General features: G+C 53.1%; 1 protein-coding gene across 1 annotated transcript in view; it reads left to right on the top strand.

Annotated features, from left to right (window-relative positions):
• Nucleotides 1-18,003, top strand: part of TAF2 (TATA-box binding protein associated factor 2) — a 328,901-nt gene that overhangs the window by 187,929 nt on the left and 122,969 nt on the right. The window contains exon 18 of the mRNA XM_075316017.1: nucleotides 7,350-7,460. Coding sequence (XP_075172132.1) covers nucleotides 7,350-7,460 — 111 coding nt within the window. The remainder of the gene's footprint in view (nucleotides 1-7,349; nucleotides 7,461-18,003) is intronic.

The following is an 18,003-nucleotide window of genomic DNA, read 5'->3' as shown; positions in this document are numbered from 1 at the left end:
TCTGGAGCCGAAGCCTCCCCCCACCCCCGGGTGCCCTGTCTACAGCTGAAGCCTCTTACCCCCCCCAAACCCGGGTGCCCTGTCTGAAGCCGAAGCCTCCCCCTTACCCCCCGGGTGCGCTGTGTGCAGCGGAGGCCTCCCCAGCCCCGGGTGCCCTGTGTGCAGCAGAGGCCTCCCCAGCCCCGGGTGCCCTGTGTGCAGCAGAGGCCTCCCCAGCCCCGGGTGCCCTGTGTGCAGCAGAGGCCTCCCCAGCCCCGGGTGCCCTGTGTGCAGCAGAGGCCTCCCCAGCCCCGGGTGCCCTGTGTGCAGCAGAGGCCTCCCCAGCCCCGGGTGCCCTGTGTGCAGCAGAGGCCTCCCCAGCCCCGGGTGCCCTGTGTGCAGCAGAGGCCTCCCCAGCCCCGGGTGCCCTGTGTGCAGCAGAGGCCTCCCCAGCCCCGGGTGCCCTGTGTGCAGCAGAGGCCTCCCCAGCCCCGGGTGCCCTGTGTGCAGCAGAGGCCTCCCCAGCCCCGGGTGCCCTGTGTGCAGCAGAGGCCTCCCCAGCCCTGGGTGCCCTGTGTGCAGCAGAGGCCTCCCCAGCCCTGGGTGCCCTGTGTGCAGCAGAGGCCTCCCCAGCCCCGGGTGCCCTGTGTGCAGCAGAGGCCTCCTCAGCCCCGGGTGCCCTGTGTGCAGCAGAGGCCTCCCCAGCCCCGGGTGCCCTGTGTGCAGCAGAGGCCTCCCCAGCCCCGGGTGCCCTGTGTGCAGCAGAGGCCTCCCCAGCCCCGGGTGCCCTGTGTGCAGCAGAGGCCTCCCCAGCCCCGGGTGCCCTGTCTGCAGCAGACGCCTCCCCAGCCCCGGGTGCCCTGTGTGCAGCAGAGGCCTCCCCAGCCCCGGGTGCCCTGTGTGCAGCAGAGGCCTCCCCAGCCCCGGGTGCCCTGTGTGCAGCAGAGGCCTCCCCAGCCCCGGGTGCCCTGTGTGCAGCAGAGGCCTCCCCAGCCCCGGGTGCCCTGTGTGCAGCAGAGGCCTCCCCAGCCCCGGGTGCCCTGTGTGCAGCAGAGGCCTCCCCAGCCCCGGGTGCCCTGTGTGCAGCAGAGGCCTCCCCAGCCCCGGGTGCCCTGTGTGCAGCAGAGGCCTCCCCAGCCCCGGGTGCCCTGTGTGCAGCAGAGGCCTCCCCAGCCCCGGGTGCCCTGTCTGCAGCAGAGGCCTCCCCAGCCCCGGGTGCCCTGTCTGCAGCAGAGGCCTCCCCAGCCCCGGGTGCCCTGTCTGCAGCAGAGGCCTCTTACCCCCCCATCCCAACCCCCAACCCCGGTTGCCCTGTCTAAAGCTGAAGCCTCCCCCCCCCCACCCCCCGTGTGCCCTGTCTGCAGTAAAGGCCTCTCCACCCCCGGGTGCTCTGTCTGCAGCTGAAGCCTCTTACCCCCCATCCCCACCACCAACCCCGGGTGCCCTGTCTGAAGCTGAAGACTCCCCCCACCCCCACCCCACCCCTGTGTGCCCTCTCTGCAGCAGAGGCCTCCCCACCCCCAGGTGCCCTGTCTACAGCTGAAGACCCGGGTGCCCTGTCTGCAACCGAAGCCCTAACGCCAGGACCCCAATAGATGGATAATACAGTGCACTTTTTTCCCGTTAGAAGGGTGGACATTGCTCGTGCTCGACCACCGCTCCGCTCTCATTCTATAGAACTGCAGCGCCAAGTCGCAAACAAGCTCACTGGGATAAAAGTTCCCCGATCTGCCGATCACTGGGGTCCCAGTATCTGTACCCAGGCAATACTTGTTCTAGGACAGCCTCTTGATGTACCCTTAAATATGTGATGAACCCCATTTCTTTGTCGCTCCATTGGGAGACCCAGACAATTGGGTGTATAGCTACTGCCTCCGGAGGCCACACAAAGTATTACACTTTAAAAAGTGTAACCCCTCCCCTCTGCCTATACACCCCCCCGTGCATCACGGGCTCCTCAGTTTTATGCTTTGTGTTGAAGGAGGCACACATGCACTCATGCTCCCATTTTAGTCAGCAGCAGCTGCTGATTATATCGGATGGAAGAAAAGAGGGCCCTAACAGGGCTCCCGGCATGCTCCCTTCTCACCCCACTAAGTCGGCGGTGTTGTTAAGGTTGAGGTACCCATTGCGGGTACACAGGCCGGAGCCACATGCCGTTTTCCTTCCCCATCCCTTAGGGGCTCTGGGAGAAGTGGGATCCTATCCGGTCATCCAGGCACTGGGACCGGGCTCCCTCCGCAGCCCCTGTGGGATTCTGCCGGACAGGAGACTGAGTATCATCAGGGACAGGGCCCTGCATCTACAGGTACTCTGTGTCCCCTTGGGGACGGTGCATGAAGCACCTTGGCCTCAGACGCTCCAGCGACTGCGGTGTTAGTATGAGCCGGGACTACCGCGCCGACCGCGCCTGCTTGACGGCCGCGGTTTTAACTTTAGTCCCCGGCTTTTGCGGCCTAGTGCCTTAAACTCCCGGGCCTGCCAGTCAGGGGGAAGGGCGGGACGGTCGGTCTGACGCCGACAGTGAGGGCTGGAGCACACTTGGCTGTCCTCCGCCCCCCTCACTATTCACTCTGGGGCACCAGATTCCCGCACTTTTGTAAGGGACAAGAGGTTTACGCCCACGGCTCCCTCCTCCCCTGTGAACGCCGACAGCCATGTTTTAAGCACATTCTGCCGGCTGAGGACTTCTGGCACCTCTGGGAGACCAGAGGCAGAGAATCTGGTGGCCACACAGGTGGCTTCTTCCCACCGGTGCTGGGCCCCCTAGAGTGCTGAACTGTATATATATATATATTATATTTGTATACATTTTCTCGGTTCTGCTGTACTGTTAGCTTGTGGCTATATATCCCTCAGTGACACTCTCCTGGGAGACTACAACATGTCGTTCACAAGGAGCAAGGGTGCCAAGACACAGGGTTATTTTGCAACCTGTACCTCTTGTGCGGCTATGCTACCTGCAGGTTCCACCTAACCCTCACAGACGGAGCCTAAGGCACTGGGGGGACCCTCGGCCCTGGTAGAACCGCCGGCTACCCCTGTACAGGTGGCAGGGACAGATCTGAGAAACTCTCTGAGTCACTTTCACAATCCATGGCTCAGTCTATGGACAAATGGTCTGCTAAGATACTAGAAGCTTTGCAGTCCAGACCGGCCCTTACTCAGGCCCCGGGCACTGCGGGATCATCCCCAGGGCCCTCTAGGTCTGCGACGAAGCGTGCTCCTGGGGTGGCCTCTAGTTATTACGTGGAGGACTCCGGCACGGACCGCAGTCCCAGACCGGCTAAGCGGGCTCGCTTAGAATCTTCCCCGACTTCATTACGCTGCTCGGGGTCTCAGCTTGAGGACTCTCTAGAGGATGAGGCGGACGTAGCAGCCCAGGACTCTGACCCTGATGTTGCTCTCAATCTTGATACACCTGAAGGGGACGCCATAGTAAATGACCTTATGGCGTCCATCAACCAGGTGCTAAATCTATCTCTCCCGCCTCTACCTGCGGAGGAGTCGGCTTCACAGAGGAGAAGCACCAATTTAGGTTTCCCAAACGTACTCGGAGTGCTTTCTCCGATCACTCTAACTTCAGAGATGCTGTCCAGAAGCACAGGGCTTCCCTTGACAAGCGCTTTACTAAACGCCTTAATGACACACGTTATCCCTTCCCCCCTGACGTAGTTAAGGGTTGGGCTCAATGTCCTGAGGTGGATCCTCCAGTCTCTAGACTGGCGGCTAGATCCGTGGTAGCAGTGGCTGACGGTTCATCGCTCAAGGATGCCACGGACAGGCAGATAGAGCTCCTAATGAAATCCATCTATGAAGCCACAGGCGCGTCCTTTGCCCCAGCCTTTGCAGCAGTGTGGGCACTCCAGGCTATCTCAGCTTGTCTGTCTGAGATTAATGCGGTCACCCGTACCTCTGCTCCGCAAGTAGCGTCTTTGACTTCTCAGGCGTCTGTATTTTCATCCTACGCCATGAATGCTGTCCTGGACTCGGCTAGTTGTACAGCGGTAGCATCCGCCAATTCGGTGGCAGTCCGCAGAGCCATGTGGCTACGCGAATGGAAGGCAGACTCTGCTTCCAAGAAGTTCTTGACCGGTTTGCCTTTTTCTGGCGACCGACTGTTTGGCGAGCAATTGGATGAAATTATTAAGCAATCCAAGGGAAAGGACTCGTCCTTACCCCAGCCCAAACCAAAGAGGCCTCAGCAACGAAAAATTCAAGCGAGGTTTCGGTCCTTTCGGCTTTCAGCCAGATCCCAATCCTCCTCGTCCAACAGGTCACAGAAGAGCCAGAGAAACTCTTCTGCATGGCGGTCTAAGTCTCGTCCTACAAAGACCGCCGGAGGCACCGTCTCCAAGGCGGCCTCCTCATGACTTTCGGCCTCCCCAAACCGCATCCTCGGTCGGTAGCGGGCTCTCCCGTTTTTTGCGACGCCTGGTGGCCACATGTCCAAAACCGATGGGCTCTCAGGGCCACGCGGTGATCCCGTACTTAGACGATCTTCTAGTCAAGGCACCCTCCCGGGTGGCATGTCAATACAGTCTGACCGTTGCTCTGGAGACTCTCCAGAGGTTCGGGTGGATCATCAGTTTCCCAAAGTCAAAATTGACTCCGACCCAATCGCGGACTTACCTCGGGATGGAGTTTCATACTCTCTCAGCGATAGTCAAGCTACCGCTGGACAAACAGCGTTCACTGCAAACAGGGGTGCAATCTCTCCTTCGGGCCCAGTCACACCCCTTGAGGCGCATCATGCACTTCCTGGGGAAGATGGTTGCAGCAATGGAGGCAGTTCCCTTTGCGCAGTTTCATCTGCGCCCACTCCAATGGGACATTCTCCGCAAATGGGACAAGAGGTCGACGTCCTTAGACAGGAACGTCTCTCTTTCTCTGGCAACCAAGACATCACTTCAGTGGTGGCTTCTTCACACTTCTCTGTCGAAGGAAAAATCTTTCCTGCCCCCATCCTGGGCTGTGGTCACGACGGACGCGAGTCTGTCAGGGTGGAGAGCGGTTTTTCTCCACCACAAGGCTCAGGGAACCTGGACTCCGACAGAGTCCTCCCTTCAGATCAATGTTCTGGAGATAAGGGCAGTGTATCTAGCCCTAAAGCCTTTCCATCGGTGGCTGGAGGGCAGGCAGATCCGCATACAGTCGGACAACGCCACGGCGGTCGCGTACATCAACCACCAGGGCGGCACTCGCAGTCGTCAAGCTTTCCAAGAAGTTCGGCGGATTTTGCTGTGGGCGGAGGCCACAGACTCCACCATCTCCGCGGTTCACATCCCGGGCGTAGAAAACTGGGAAGCAGACTTTCTCAGTCGCCAGGGCATGGACGCAGGGGAATGGTCTCTTCACCCGGACGTGTTTCAAGAGATCTGTTGCCACTGGGGAACGCCGGACGTCGATCACATGGCGTCTCGGCACAACAACAAAGTCCCGGCATTCATGGCACGGTCTCAGGATCACAGAGCTCTGGCGGCGGACGCATTAGTTCAGGATGGTCGCAGTTTCGACTGCCTCATGTATTCCCTCCTCTGGCAATGCTACCCAGAGTGTTGCGCAAGATCAGGTCCGACTGCCGCCGCGCCATCCTCGTCGCTCCAGACGGGCCGAGGAGGTCGTGGTACCCGGACCTGTGGCACCTCACGGTGGGTCAACCGTGGGCGCTCCCAGACCGACCAGACTTGCTGTCTCAAGGGCCATTTTTCCATCTGAGTTCTGCGGCCCTCAACCTGACTGTGTGGCCATTGAGTCCTGGCTCCTAGCGTTCTCAGGGTTATCTCAAGAGGTCATTGCCACTATGAGACAGGCCAGGAAACCAACGTCAGCCAAGATCTATCACAGGTCTTGGAGGATCTTCTTATCCTGGTGCTCTGATAAGGGTTTTACTCCCTGGCTTTTTGCCTTACCCAATTTGCTTTCATTCCTTCAATCCGGAATGGACAAGGGGTTGTCTCTCGGCTCTCTCAAGGGACAAGTATCGGCGCTATCCGTATTTTTTCAAAAGCGTCTAGCCAGGCTTCCGCAGGTCCGCACGTTCCTGCAGGGAGTTTGCCACATAGTCCCACCTTACAAGCGGCCGCTGGAACCCTGGGATCTCAACAGGGTTCTACGGGCTCTTCAGAAACCACCTTTTGAGCCACTGCGGGATGTCTCTCTATCACGTCTTTCGCAGAAGGTGGCATTTCTAGTGGCAGTTACATCACTCCGAAGAGTGTCAGAGCTTGCAGCGCTGTCATGCAAAGCCCCCTTCCTGGTATTTCACCAGGATAAGGTGGTGCTGCGTCCGGTCCCGGACTTTCTCCCTAAAGTGGTGTCCCCTTTTCATCTCAATCAGGATATCTCCTTACCTTCATTTTGCCCTCATCCAATTCACCAATGTGAAAAGGATTTGCATTTGTTAGATCTAGTGAGAGCACTCCGGATCTACGTGTCTCGCACGGCGCCACTGCGCCGTTCTGATGCGCTCTTTGTCCTGGTCGCTGGCCAGCGTAAGGGGTTGCAGGCTTCCAAGTCAACCTTGGCTCCGTGGATCAAGGAACCGATTATTGAAGCCTACCGTTCTCCTGGGCTTCCGATTCCTTCAGGGCTAAAAAAGCCCATTCTACCAGAGCCGTAGGTGCATCCTGGGCATTGCGGCACCAGGCTACGGCTCAACAGGTGTGTCAGGCGGCTACCTGGTCGAGTCTGCACAGTTTCACGAAACACTATCAGGTGCATGCCTATGCTTCGGCAGATGCCAGCCTAGGTAGGCGAGTCCTTCAGGCGGCGGTTGCCCACCTGTAAGAGGGGGCCGTTTTCGGCTCTTTTTATCGAGGTATTCTTTTACCCACCCAGGGACTGCTTTTGGACGTCCCAATTGTCTGGGTCTCCCAATGGAGCGACAAAGAAGGGAATTTTGTTTACTTACCGTAAATTCCTTTTCTTCTAGCTCCTATTGGGAGACCCAGCACCCGCCCCTGTTCCCTTCGGGCTGTTTATTCTTTTGTGTTCACATGTTGTTTATGTTGAATTGTTCTTTTGGTTCATGGTTCAGTTCTCCGAACATCCTTCGGATTGAATTTACCTTAGACCAATTTATAAGTTTCCTCCTTCCTGCTTTTGCACCAAAACTGAGGAGCCCGTGATGCACGGGGGGGTGTATAGGCAGAAGGGAGGGGTTACACTTTTTAAAGTGTAATACTTTGTGTGGCCTCCGGAGGCAGTAGCTATACACCCAATTGTCTGGGTCTCCCAATAGGAGCTAGAAGAAAAGGAATTTACGGTAAGTAAACAAAATTCCCTTCATTGACCCTTCGCTGGTGACATGTTATACTAGGGATTTTGAGGTTTCCTAACATTGGGCTTTCACGCTTCTGGTTTTGCAGACGATGCCGGTTGCAATGGCCCAACTGCGAGATATCCACAACCTGTGTCCCAAAGAAGTCCTGTCCTTTATCCTGGACCTCATCAAGTACAACGACAACAGGAAAAACAAGGTGAGGACGATAGCAGGGAAAACAAGGTGAGGACGATAGCAGGGAAAACAAGGTGAGGACGATAGCAGGGAAAACAAGGTGAGGACGATAGCAGGGAAATCAAGGTGAGGACGATAGCAGGGAAAACAAGGTGAGGACGATAGCAGGGAAAACAAGGTGAGGACGATAGCAGGGAAAACAAGGTGAGGACGATAGCAGGGAAAACAAGGTGAGGACGATAGCAGGGAAAACAAGGTGAGGACGATAGCAGGAAAAACAAGGTGAGGACAATAGCAGGGAAAACAAGGTGAGGACGATAGCAGGGAAAACAAGGTGAGGACGATAGCAGGGAAAACAAGGTGAGGACGATAGCAGGGAAAACAAGGTGAGGACGATAGCAGGGAAAACAAGGTGAGGACGATAGCAGGGAAAACAAGGTGAGGACGATAGCAGGGAAAACAAGGTGAGGACGATAGCAGGGAAAACAAGGTGAGGACGATAGCAGGGAAAACAAGGTGAGGACGATAGCAGGGAAAACAAGGTGAGGACGATAGCAGGGAAAACAAGGTGAGGACGATAGCAGGGAAAACAAGGTGAGGACGATAGCAGGGAAAACAAGGTGAGGACGATAGCAGGGAAAACAAGGTGAGGACGATAGCAGGGAAAACAAGGTGAGGACGATAGCAGGAAAAACAAGATGAGGACGAGTTCGGGGAAAACAAGGTGAGGACGATGGCAGGGAAAAGACTAGAATTGTTCATTCCCAGAGCTGTCGCACCCGGATGGCAGCGCTGGGGAGACACATACAGTCTGTTACGTGAGAGAAGAAGCCATCGCGCTTTATGTTTCAAATCCTCTTTCAAGAAATGAACCAATGTTTGTTTTGTTTCTTTATAGCATTAACAGATTATATGCACTGTATATTTCTATAAATTAGACTCTTGCGGATGCGATGATACCAGACATGTTTACTTTTCTTTTATCCCAGTATTGGGAAAAGGAGGGCAACGCAAACTTTTTTTATGCATTTTAACTTTTATTTAAAATTGTTTTTATTTGAACCTGAAATAATTTCAGCGCCTCAACTACATTTGAAACCAGACACTTCCCTCCGCTCTGTATAAAGACACATCTGCAGGTCTTCCCCTCCGCTCTCTATCCAGACACATCTGCAGGTTTTTCCCCTCCGCTCTCTATCCAGACACATCTGCAGGTTTTTCCCCTCCGCTCTTTATACAGACACATCTGCAGGTTTTCTTTATCGTTCCTTATGGGAGACCCAAACCACGGGTGTATAGCTTCTGCCTCCGGAGGACACACAAAGTACTACACTAAAAGTGTAGCTCCTCCCTCCGAGCATATACACTCCCCGGATGACAAATCCAACCAGTTCAATGCTTTGTGTTCAGGAGGTCACACGCACACATGCATCCTCTGATTTTTGATTTCAAAGATTTGGAAGAAAAGCGGGTCCAATCTGGACTCCCGGCATGTCCCTTCTCACCCCCACTGTGTCGGCGGTGCTGTTAAGGTTGATTTCAGGGCTGGAGCTTTCACATGCCGCGCTCCTTCGCCATCCCTTGGTGCTCTGGTTTGAAGTGGGAGCCATCACTGTTCTCACTGCTTTGCAGGAGACCGGTTTCCATCTGCAGCCCTGTTCAGGATCCTGCCGGACGGAGCGATGACCCCCCAGGGACCTGGCACCTGCGTCTCAAGCTAAGTACTGAGACGTTATTACCACAGAAAATGGTCTTTCTAGTGGTCCCTTGTACTTTATTTGTGGGGGAGAATGTGTTATATGTATGTTTTAACATTTCCGGCCGGTTCTCCAGTTTTCACTGGAGAACCGCGCCGATGGTGCCTGCACGCTGGCCGCATGTTTAAATCTAGGCCCCGGCTTCGCCTGAGGCCTAGTTTCGATTCTATGTCAGTCAGTGCAGTGAGACAGGGTGGCTCCGCCCACCGGCTGCTCAGCACAGGGAAGGGACACTCCTCACTGAGGAAAGATTCCCTCCCCTGTATGCCTCATTTGCCCTCCGTCCTGCTCTGAGTAGGCCCCGCCCCCTCTCCTCGCTGTGGACGCCATTTTCTCAGCGTTCTAGGGCACAGAGATCAATGTCTGCAAACACATTGTGACAAATGGGGGCCTGGGACAGAGCCCCCAGTTCTGGGGGATCTGGAGGGCACAGAGATGCCCCTATGTTAAACAATCTGGCAAGCCACAACCTCGGTTGTGCAGCTGCTTATACACTCTGTTTATATACTCTGCTGGGGTTTTTTTTTCCGAAAAGCCCCCACTTCTGGGGAATCTGGAGCAGAGATGTTATGTTAAACGGTTCTGGCAAGCCACAACCTCTGGTTGTGCTGCTGCTTATATACTCTGTTTATATACTCTGCTGGGGTCTTTCTGGACAGAGCCCCCACTTCTGCAGCATGTCTTATATCAGTGCAGGGCTGCAAGGCTGTTTTTTATTATGCACCGCATGTTGACTCGTACTGTCTGTACCGAGCACATAACCACATTCTGATGCCTGCTCTGACATAGTGGTGCCTCAGCCTGGAGGCTTATCCCCAGTGGTCCCTCCGGCTGCTCCGGCTCCGGGGGTAGAATCCCTCTCTCCAGGGGACAGCTGTCCCGGACACTGCTGAGCATGCATCAGCCCCCTTCTCAGGGCGCTTCTGCTGCTACGGCTCGCTCAGCAAAGCTCACAGAGGATTTTTCATCTGGGAGCCCGTCCTCCTAAAATGGAGACGCAGGGTCCCCTTTCCCTCCTCGCCCCGCGGCTCTGGTTCTCGAGCTGACTCGCAGGACAAGGAGGATGCCTTACTGGGGGCTCGGACGCTCTCCCATGTACCCCATTGATCTGTCCGAAAGTGACACTGATGCTTATGATTTGATTGCGTCCATTATATTTGTACTGGACCTCAATCCGCCTGTATCAGGGGAGCACCCCTCTTTGGCAGAAAAGCATCAGTATACCTTGCCTAAGAGAACAAGGAGTGTGTTCCTTATCCACTCCAGCATTCAGGTCACTGTGACCAAGCCCAGAGCCTGTCCTGACAGACGCTTCCCAGAGCGTGGTTCTGATGACTGTTTCCCCTTTCCACCAGTGGTGGTCAAGGAGTGGGCTCATTCACCAAGGGTGGACCCTCCGGTGTCTAGACTTTCAGCCCGGACAGTTGTATCAGTGGCTGACGGCACCTCTCTGAGGATCCCACTGTCCGCCAGGTTGTCCTTCTGGCCAAATCTATATATGAGGCGGCAGGGGCCTCGTTCTCCCCATCTTTTGCAGCAGTGCGGGCTCTCAAAGCCATCTCTGCTTCTCGGGAGGAGATGCATTCCCTCACCAGGGCCTTTATGCCCGAATAGGTTGCCTTAACTTCCAGGCTTCAGTCTTTTCATCCTATAGCTGGAGACTGTCACCGCACTGCGGTGGCCTCGGCTACTTCCCTCGCTATCCGCAGGTTCCTGTGGCTTCGAGAGTGGAAGGCAGATGCTTCTTAAGAAGTTCCTTGCTGGACTCCCTTTTGCTGGGGCCAGTCTATTCGGTGAACAACTGGATGAAATTATTAAGGAAGCTTTTGGCAGGAAGAGTACTTCCATGCCACAACCCAGGAAACCTTCCAGGGCAGGAACCAGTCGAGGTTTCGTTCCTTTCGTTTCCTCTAACTGGTCGTCCTCTAAGCCCTCGGCCTCGTCCACTAACTCAGCCAAGGTCCGTAAACCAACTGGCGCATGAAGCCGCGTCCTAAGTCGGCAGGAGCTGCTGCCACCAAGGCAGCCTCCTCTTGATTATCTGGCCGCGCCAGTAACGTCCTTGGTCGGTGGCAGGCTCTCCCTCTTGGGCGACGTGTGGTTTTCAACACGTCTTCGATCAGTGGGTGTGGGTTACCATCTCCCACGGCTACAGAATAGAATTCTATTCAGCCGCCAAACAGATTTTTTCTGACAACTCCCCCCTGCTCCAAGGCCGCCGCCTTCTCACAGGCCGTGGCATTCTTGCAGGCCAATGGAGTAATTGTACCAGTTCCCGACTGGGAACGGTTCTGAGATTTCTACTCAAATCTCTTCCTAGTCCCCGAAAAGGACGGTGCTTTCCGACCTGGATCTCAAGCTTCTCAACTAGCATGTTCAGGTGCGGCAATTTTGCATGGAATCTCTGCGATCAGTCAATGACCCAAGGAGATTTCTTAGCATCCATCGACATCAGAGATGTCTCTCTGCATGTGCCATTCGCAGTTTCACACCAGCGTTGGCTACGTTTTGTAATCGGAGAGGAACATTTCCAATTCGTGGCTCTCCCCTTTGGGTTAGCCACGGCCCCTCGTGTATTCACCAGTTGCGGTTTCTGCTCCTCCAGGGGTTGGTAGTGATTCCTTACCTGGACGCCCTTCTAGTCAGGGCTTCATCCAGTGCAGACTGTCAGCGGAGTGTCTCGCTCACTCTCGCCACGCTTGCAAGTCCACTCTGACCCCGACCCAGGAACTTACGTACCTAGGGATGCAATGCGAGACTCTGCTGGCACTTGTGAAGCTGCCCTTAGTCAAACAGCAGTCTCTTCATCTGGCGGTTCGCTCTCTGCTGAGGCTCCGCCGTCATTCCATCAGGCACCTCATGCAGGTGCTGGGTCAGATGGTGGCGTCAATAGAAGCGGTTCCCCTTGCCAGTTCCATCTGCGTCCCCTGCAGCTGGACATTTTCCGCTGTTGGGACAAGGGACTTCCTCCTTGCACAGGCTGGTGGCTCTGTCGCCACAGACCAGGAGCTCTCTTTAAGTGGTGGCTTCGGCCCCTCTCTCTGTACCAGGGACGCTCCTTTCTGGCCCCGTCATGGGTGATTCTCACCACGGATGCCAGTCTATCCGGCTGGGGAGCAGTGTTTCTCCACCACCGAGCACAGGGCACTTGGACTCCGTCCGAATCAGCCCTCTCGATCAATGTGCTGGAAATCAGGGCTGTAGTCCTAGGACTCGCAGCCGCCTAGCAATGTTGGAAGTTCAACATATCCTTCAGTGGACGGAGGACTCCAAGTCCACCATATCCGCAGTCCACATCCCAGGCGCAGAGAACTGGGAGGCAGATTATCTCAGCCGTTAAACCGTGGACAGCGGCGAGTGAGCCCTGCATCCGGCAGTGTTCCGGTCAATTTAGCAGGCAGGGCACTCCGGGAGTGGATCTAATGGCATCCCGGCACAACAACAAGGTCCCGGTTTACGTGGCTCGCTCCCACGATCCTCAGGCCTTGGCAGCGGACGCGCTGGTTCCAGATTGGTCCCAGTTCCGTCTGGCCTACGTGTTTCCCCCTCTAGTTCTCTTGCCCAGAGTCCTGCGCAAGATCAAAATGGAGGGCCGTCGGGTCGTACTCATCGCCCCAGGCCCAGGCGAGCTTGGTTCCCAGACCTGCTCCGTCTGTTCGTAGAGGTGCTGTGGCATCTCCCGGACCGGCCAGACGTTCTCTCAGAGGGTCCGTTTTCCACAACAATTCTGCGGCTCTCAGATTGACGGCGTGGCTCTTGAGCCCTGAATCCTTACGGCTTCAGGCATTCCTTCCGAGGTCATCTTCACTATGACTCAGGCTCGGAAGTCTTCCTCGGCCAGGTTTTACCTCAGGACTTGGAGAATTTTCCTGTCCTGGTGTCGTTCTTCCGGCCATGCTCCTTGGCCGTTTTTTCCTTGCCGACCATCCTGTCCTTTCTACAGTCCGGCCTGCAGCTAGGTCTGTCCCTCATTCCCTCAAGGGACAGGTCTCGGCTCTGTCAGCGGCGTATCGCCCGACTGGCCCAGGTGCGCACCTTCATGCAGGGCGCATCTCACATCATTCCGCCTTACCGGCGGTCTCTGGATCCCTGAGACCTTTCTTTGGTCCTCATGGCCTTACAGAAACCCCCCCTTTGAGCCTCTTAGGGAGGTTTCGTTGTTTAGTCTTTCACAGAAAGTGGTTTTTCTGGTGGCCATAATTTCTCTCAGGAGAGTCTCTTATTTGACTGTGCTCTCTTCGGAGTCACCCTTTTTGTTTTTTTTCACCAAGACACTCCGGGCCTTCTCCCTAAGGTGGTGTCTCCGTTCCACCTTAACCAGGACATTTCATTGTCTTCCCTTTGTTCGGCCCCTGTGCATCGCTTTGAGAAAGCGTTGCATGCTTTAGATTTGGTGCGGACGTTCCGGATCTATGTGTCACGCACCGCTGTTTTTTTAGGCGGTGCACCTCTCTTTTTGTGCTGACCACAGGTCAGCGCAAGGGTCTCTCGGCTTCTAAACCGACCCTAGCTCATTGGATTAGGTCGGCCATATCCGATGCCTACCTATGTTCTCAGATGCCTCCCCCGCCAGGGATTAAGGCGCACTCGACCAGAGCTGTCGGTGCCTCTTGGGCTACGGCTCAGCAGGTCTGTCAGGCTGCCACTTGGTCTAGTCTGCACACCCTTTCGAAGCACTACCAAGTGCATGCTCATGCTTTCATGCTTCGGCAGATGCGAGCTTCGGCAGACGCATCCTTCGGACGGCTGTCGCCCATTTGTGAAGTTAGGTTTCGCCTACTTCTCAGTTTCTGTTTATTTCCCACCCATGGACTGCGTTGAGACGTCCCATGGTTTGGGTCTCCCATAAGGAACGATGAAGAAAAAGAGAATTTTGTTTACTTACCGTAAATTCTTTTTCTTATAGTTCCGACATGGGAGACCCAGCACCCTCCCTGTTGCCTGTTGGCAGCTTTCTTGTTCCGTGTGTTTTCACCGGCTGTTGTTGTAGACAGAAGTTCCGGTTATTCCGGGTTTTACTCTATCTCTACTTATGGGTGGATGTCCTCCTTCAGCTTTGGCACTAAACTGGTTGGATTTGTCATCCGGGGAGTGTATATGCTCGGAGGGAGGAGCTACACTTTTAGTGTAGTACTTTGTGTGTCCTCCGGAGGCAGAAGCTATACACCCGTGGTTTGGGTCTCCCATGTCGGAACTATAAGAAAAAGAATTTACGGTAAGTAAACAAAATTCTCTTTTTTCCCTCCGCTCTCTATACAGACACATCTGCAGGTTTTCCCCTCCGCTCTTTATACAGACACATCTGCAGGTTTTTCCCCTCCGCTCTTTATACAGACACATCTGCAGGTTTTTCCCTCCGCTCTCTATAAAGACACATTTGCAGATTCCCCCCCCTCCCGCTCTCTATACAGACACATCTGCAGGTTTTTCCCTCCACTCTCTATATAGACACATCTGCAGGTTTCTCCCTCCGCTCTCTATAAAGACACATCTACCCTATTAAATCGATGGCTGGACCATATATAACAAGCTTTTCTCCCCTCCCATTCACCTTTTGTGCGTCCCCTATTTCCTCTTAGACTGTAAGCTTATGAGCAGGGCCCTCACTCCTCCTGGTATCTTAATTTTGTTTTTTTGTATTGTCTCAAATTGTCTGTACATGTCCCCTCTGAATTGTAAAGTGCTGCAGAATATGTTGGCGCTATAGAAATAAAACTTTATTATTATTATTATTATACCTGCAGGGTTTTCCCTCTGCTCTCTATACAGACACATCTGCAGGTTTTTCCCTCCGCTCTCTATACAGACACATCTGCAGGTTTTTCTCATTATCTGACATGAAATCAGAATAAATCTTTCCCGTTTTAGGTCAATTAGGAGCCAAAATTATTTATATTTGCCAAATGCCAGAATAATGAGAGAGACAATGTTTTAAGGCATTTTTATTACTTTCTGCAAAGTCAAAAGTTTCCCTCCATGTCATTAGTATTTGGTGGCATTGCCCTTACACTGTATGACTTGGGTGAAACGTCGTTTATCTCCTTCCACAAGCTTCTCACAATAGTTGGTAGGAATTTGGGCCTATTCCTCTTGACAAAACTGGTGTAACTGAGCCATGTTTGGAGGTCGCCGCTCGCACCGGCCTTTTCAGTTTTGCCCATACATTTTCAATAAGATTGAGATCAGGGCTCTGTGATGGCCACTCCAAAACATTGACTTTGTTATCCTTAAGCCACTTTGTAACCAGTTTGGGCGTAAATCGGTCTTCCAAATTGACAATGACCTGAAGCATACTACCAATCTATAAGTTCCTGGCTGATGTCTTGAGATGTTGCTTCAGTATTGACACATAATTTCTTTCCTCATGATGCCATCTATTTTGAGAAGTGCACCAGTCCCTCCTGCAGGAAAACAACCCCACATCATGATGCTGCCACCCCCGTGTGTCACAGTTGGGATGATGTTCTTAGGCTTCAAAGCTTCTTTCTTTTTCCTCCAAACATAACAATGGTCATTATGGCCAAACAGTTCTATTTTAGTTTAACCAGACCACAGGACATTATCTCCAAAAATTAAGGTCTTTGTTCCTTTGTGCATTTTCAAAGATTAATCTGGGTTTATGTTTGTTTTGGAGTACTGGCTTCTTCCTGGCAGAGTGGCCTTTCAGCCCATATTTATACAGTACTTATTTAATTGTGGATAATGACACGATCTTACCAGCTTCCGCCAGCATCTTCACAAGGTCTTTTGCTTTTGTTCTTGGGTTGATATGCACATGTCTGACAAAAAAAACGTTCATCTCTGGTACACAGAACCTGTCTTGTTCCTGAGCGGTATGATAGCTGGATATTCCCATCTTGTTTGTATAATTGTTTGTACACATGAACGAGACACCTGCAAGTATCTGGAAATTGCACCTCAGGATGAACCAGACTTGTGCAAGTCAACAATTCTCTTCCTGAGATCTTGGCTGATTTCTTTTGCCTTTTCCATGGTGCAACACAAAAAAGCCGTGTGTTTCAGATGTGCGTTAAAATACATCCACAGGTGTGTCTCTAATTAACTCAGATGTTGCCAATAAACCTATCAGAAGCTTCCAAATCCATGACCTAATCATATGTGCTGTCCCATATTGTTTATAGGTATAGTACTACCAGTGTATGTAAACTTTTCACTTTGCAGAAAGTAATAAAAATACCTTAAAACATTATCTCTCTCATTATTCTGACATTTGGCAAATATAAATAATTTTGGTTCCTAATTGAATTAAAACTGGAAAGGGTTATTCTGATTTCATGTGAGATAGTGAGAAAAACCTGCACGTGTCTTTATAGAGAGTGGAGGGAAAAACCTGCAGATGTGTCTGTATAGAGAGCGGAGGGAAAAACCTGCAGATGTGTCTGTATAGAGCGCGGAGGGAAAAACCTGCAGATGTCTGTATAGAGAGCGGAGGGAAAAACCTGCAGATGTGTCTGTATAGAGAGCAGAGGGGAAACCTGCAGATGTGTCTGTATAGAGAGTGGAGGGAAAAACCTGCAGATGTGTCTTTATAGAGAGTGGAGGGAAAACCTGCAGATGTGTCTGTATAGAGCGCGGAGGGAAAAACCTGCAGATGTGTCTGTATAGAGAGCGGAGGGGAAAACCTGCAGATGTGTCTGTATAGAGAGCAGAGGGGAAAACCTGCAGATGTGTCTGTATAGAGAGCGGAGGGGAAACCTGCAGATGTCTGTATAGAGAGCAGAGGGAAAACCTCCAGATGTCTGTATAGAGAGCAGAGGGAAAACCTGCAGATGTCTGTATAGAGAGCGGAGAAACCTGCAGATGTCTGTATAGAGAGCGGAGAAACCTGCAGATGTGTCTGTATAGAGCGCGGAGGGAAAAACCTGCAGATGTGTCTGTATAGAGAGCAGAGGGGAAAACCTGCAGATGTGTCTGTATAGAGAGCAGAGGGAAAACCTGCAGATGTCTGTATAGAGAGCAGAGGGAAAACCTGCAGATGTCTGTATAGAGAGCGGAGGGAAAACCTGCAGATGTCTGTATAGAGAGCGGAGGGGAAACCTGCAGATGTGTCTGTATAGAGAGCAGAGGGGAAAACCTGCAGATGTGTCTGTATAGAGAGCAGAGGGAAAACCTGCAGATGTCTGTATAGAGAGCAGAGGGAAAACCTGCAGATGTCTGTATAGAGAGCGGAGGGAAAACCTGCAGATGTCTGTATAGAGAGCGGAGGGAAAACCTGCAGATGTCTGTATAGAGAGCGGAGGGGAAACCTGCAGATGTCTGTATAGAGAGCAGAGGGAAAACCTCCAGATGTCTGTATAGAGAGCAGAGGGAAAACCTCCAGATGTCTGTATAGAGAGCAGAGGGAAAACCTGCAGATGTCTGTATAGAGAGCAGAGGGAAAACCTGCAGATGTCTGTATAGAGAGCGGAGGGAAAACCTCCAGATGTCTGTATAGAGAGCAGAGGGAAAACCTGCAGATGTCTGTATAGAGAGCGGAGGGGAAACCTGCAGATGTCTGTATAGAGAGCAGAGGGAAAACCTGCAGATGTCTGTATAGAGAGCGGAGGGGAAACCTGCAGATGTCTGTATAGAGAGCAGAGGGAAAACCTGCAGATGTCTGTATAGAGAGCGGAGGGGAAACCTGCAGATGTCTGTATAGAGAGCAGAGGGGAAACCTGCAGATGTGTCTGTATAGAGAGTGGAGGGGAAACCTGCAGATGTCTGTATAGAGAGCGGAGAAACCTGCAGATGTGTCTGTATAGAGAGCGGAGTGGAAACCTGCAGATGTCTGTATAGAGAGCAGAGGGG

Source organism: Anomaloglossus baeobatrachus, chromosome 6 (assembly GCF_048569485.1).
Source record: "Anomaloglossus baeobatrachus isolate aAnoBae1 chromosome 6, aAnoBae1.hap1, whole genome shotgun sequence".
NCBI lineage: Eukaryota > Metazoa > Chordata > Amphibia > Anura > Aromobatidae > Anomaloglossus > Anomaloglossus baeobatrachus.
The sequence above is the reverse complement of the archived record's forward strand: the minus strand, read 5'-3'. Positions and strand labels throughout refer to the sequence as shown.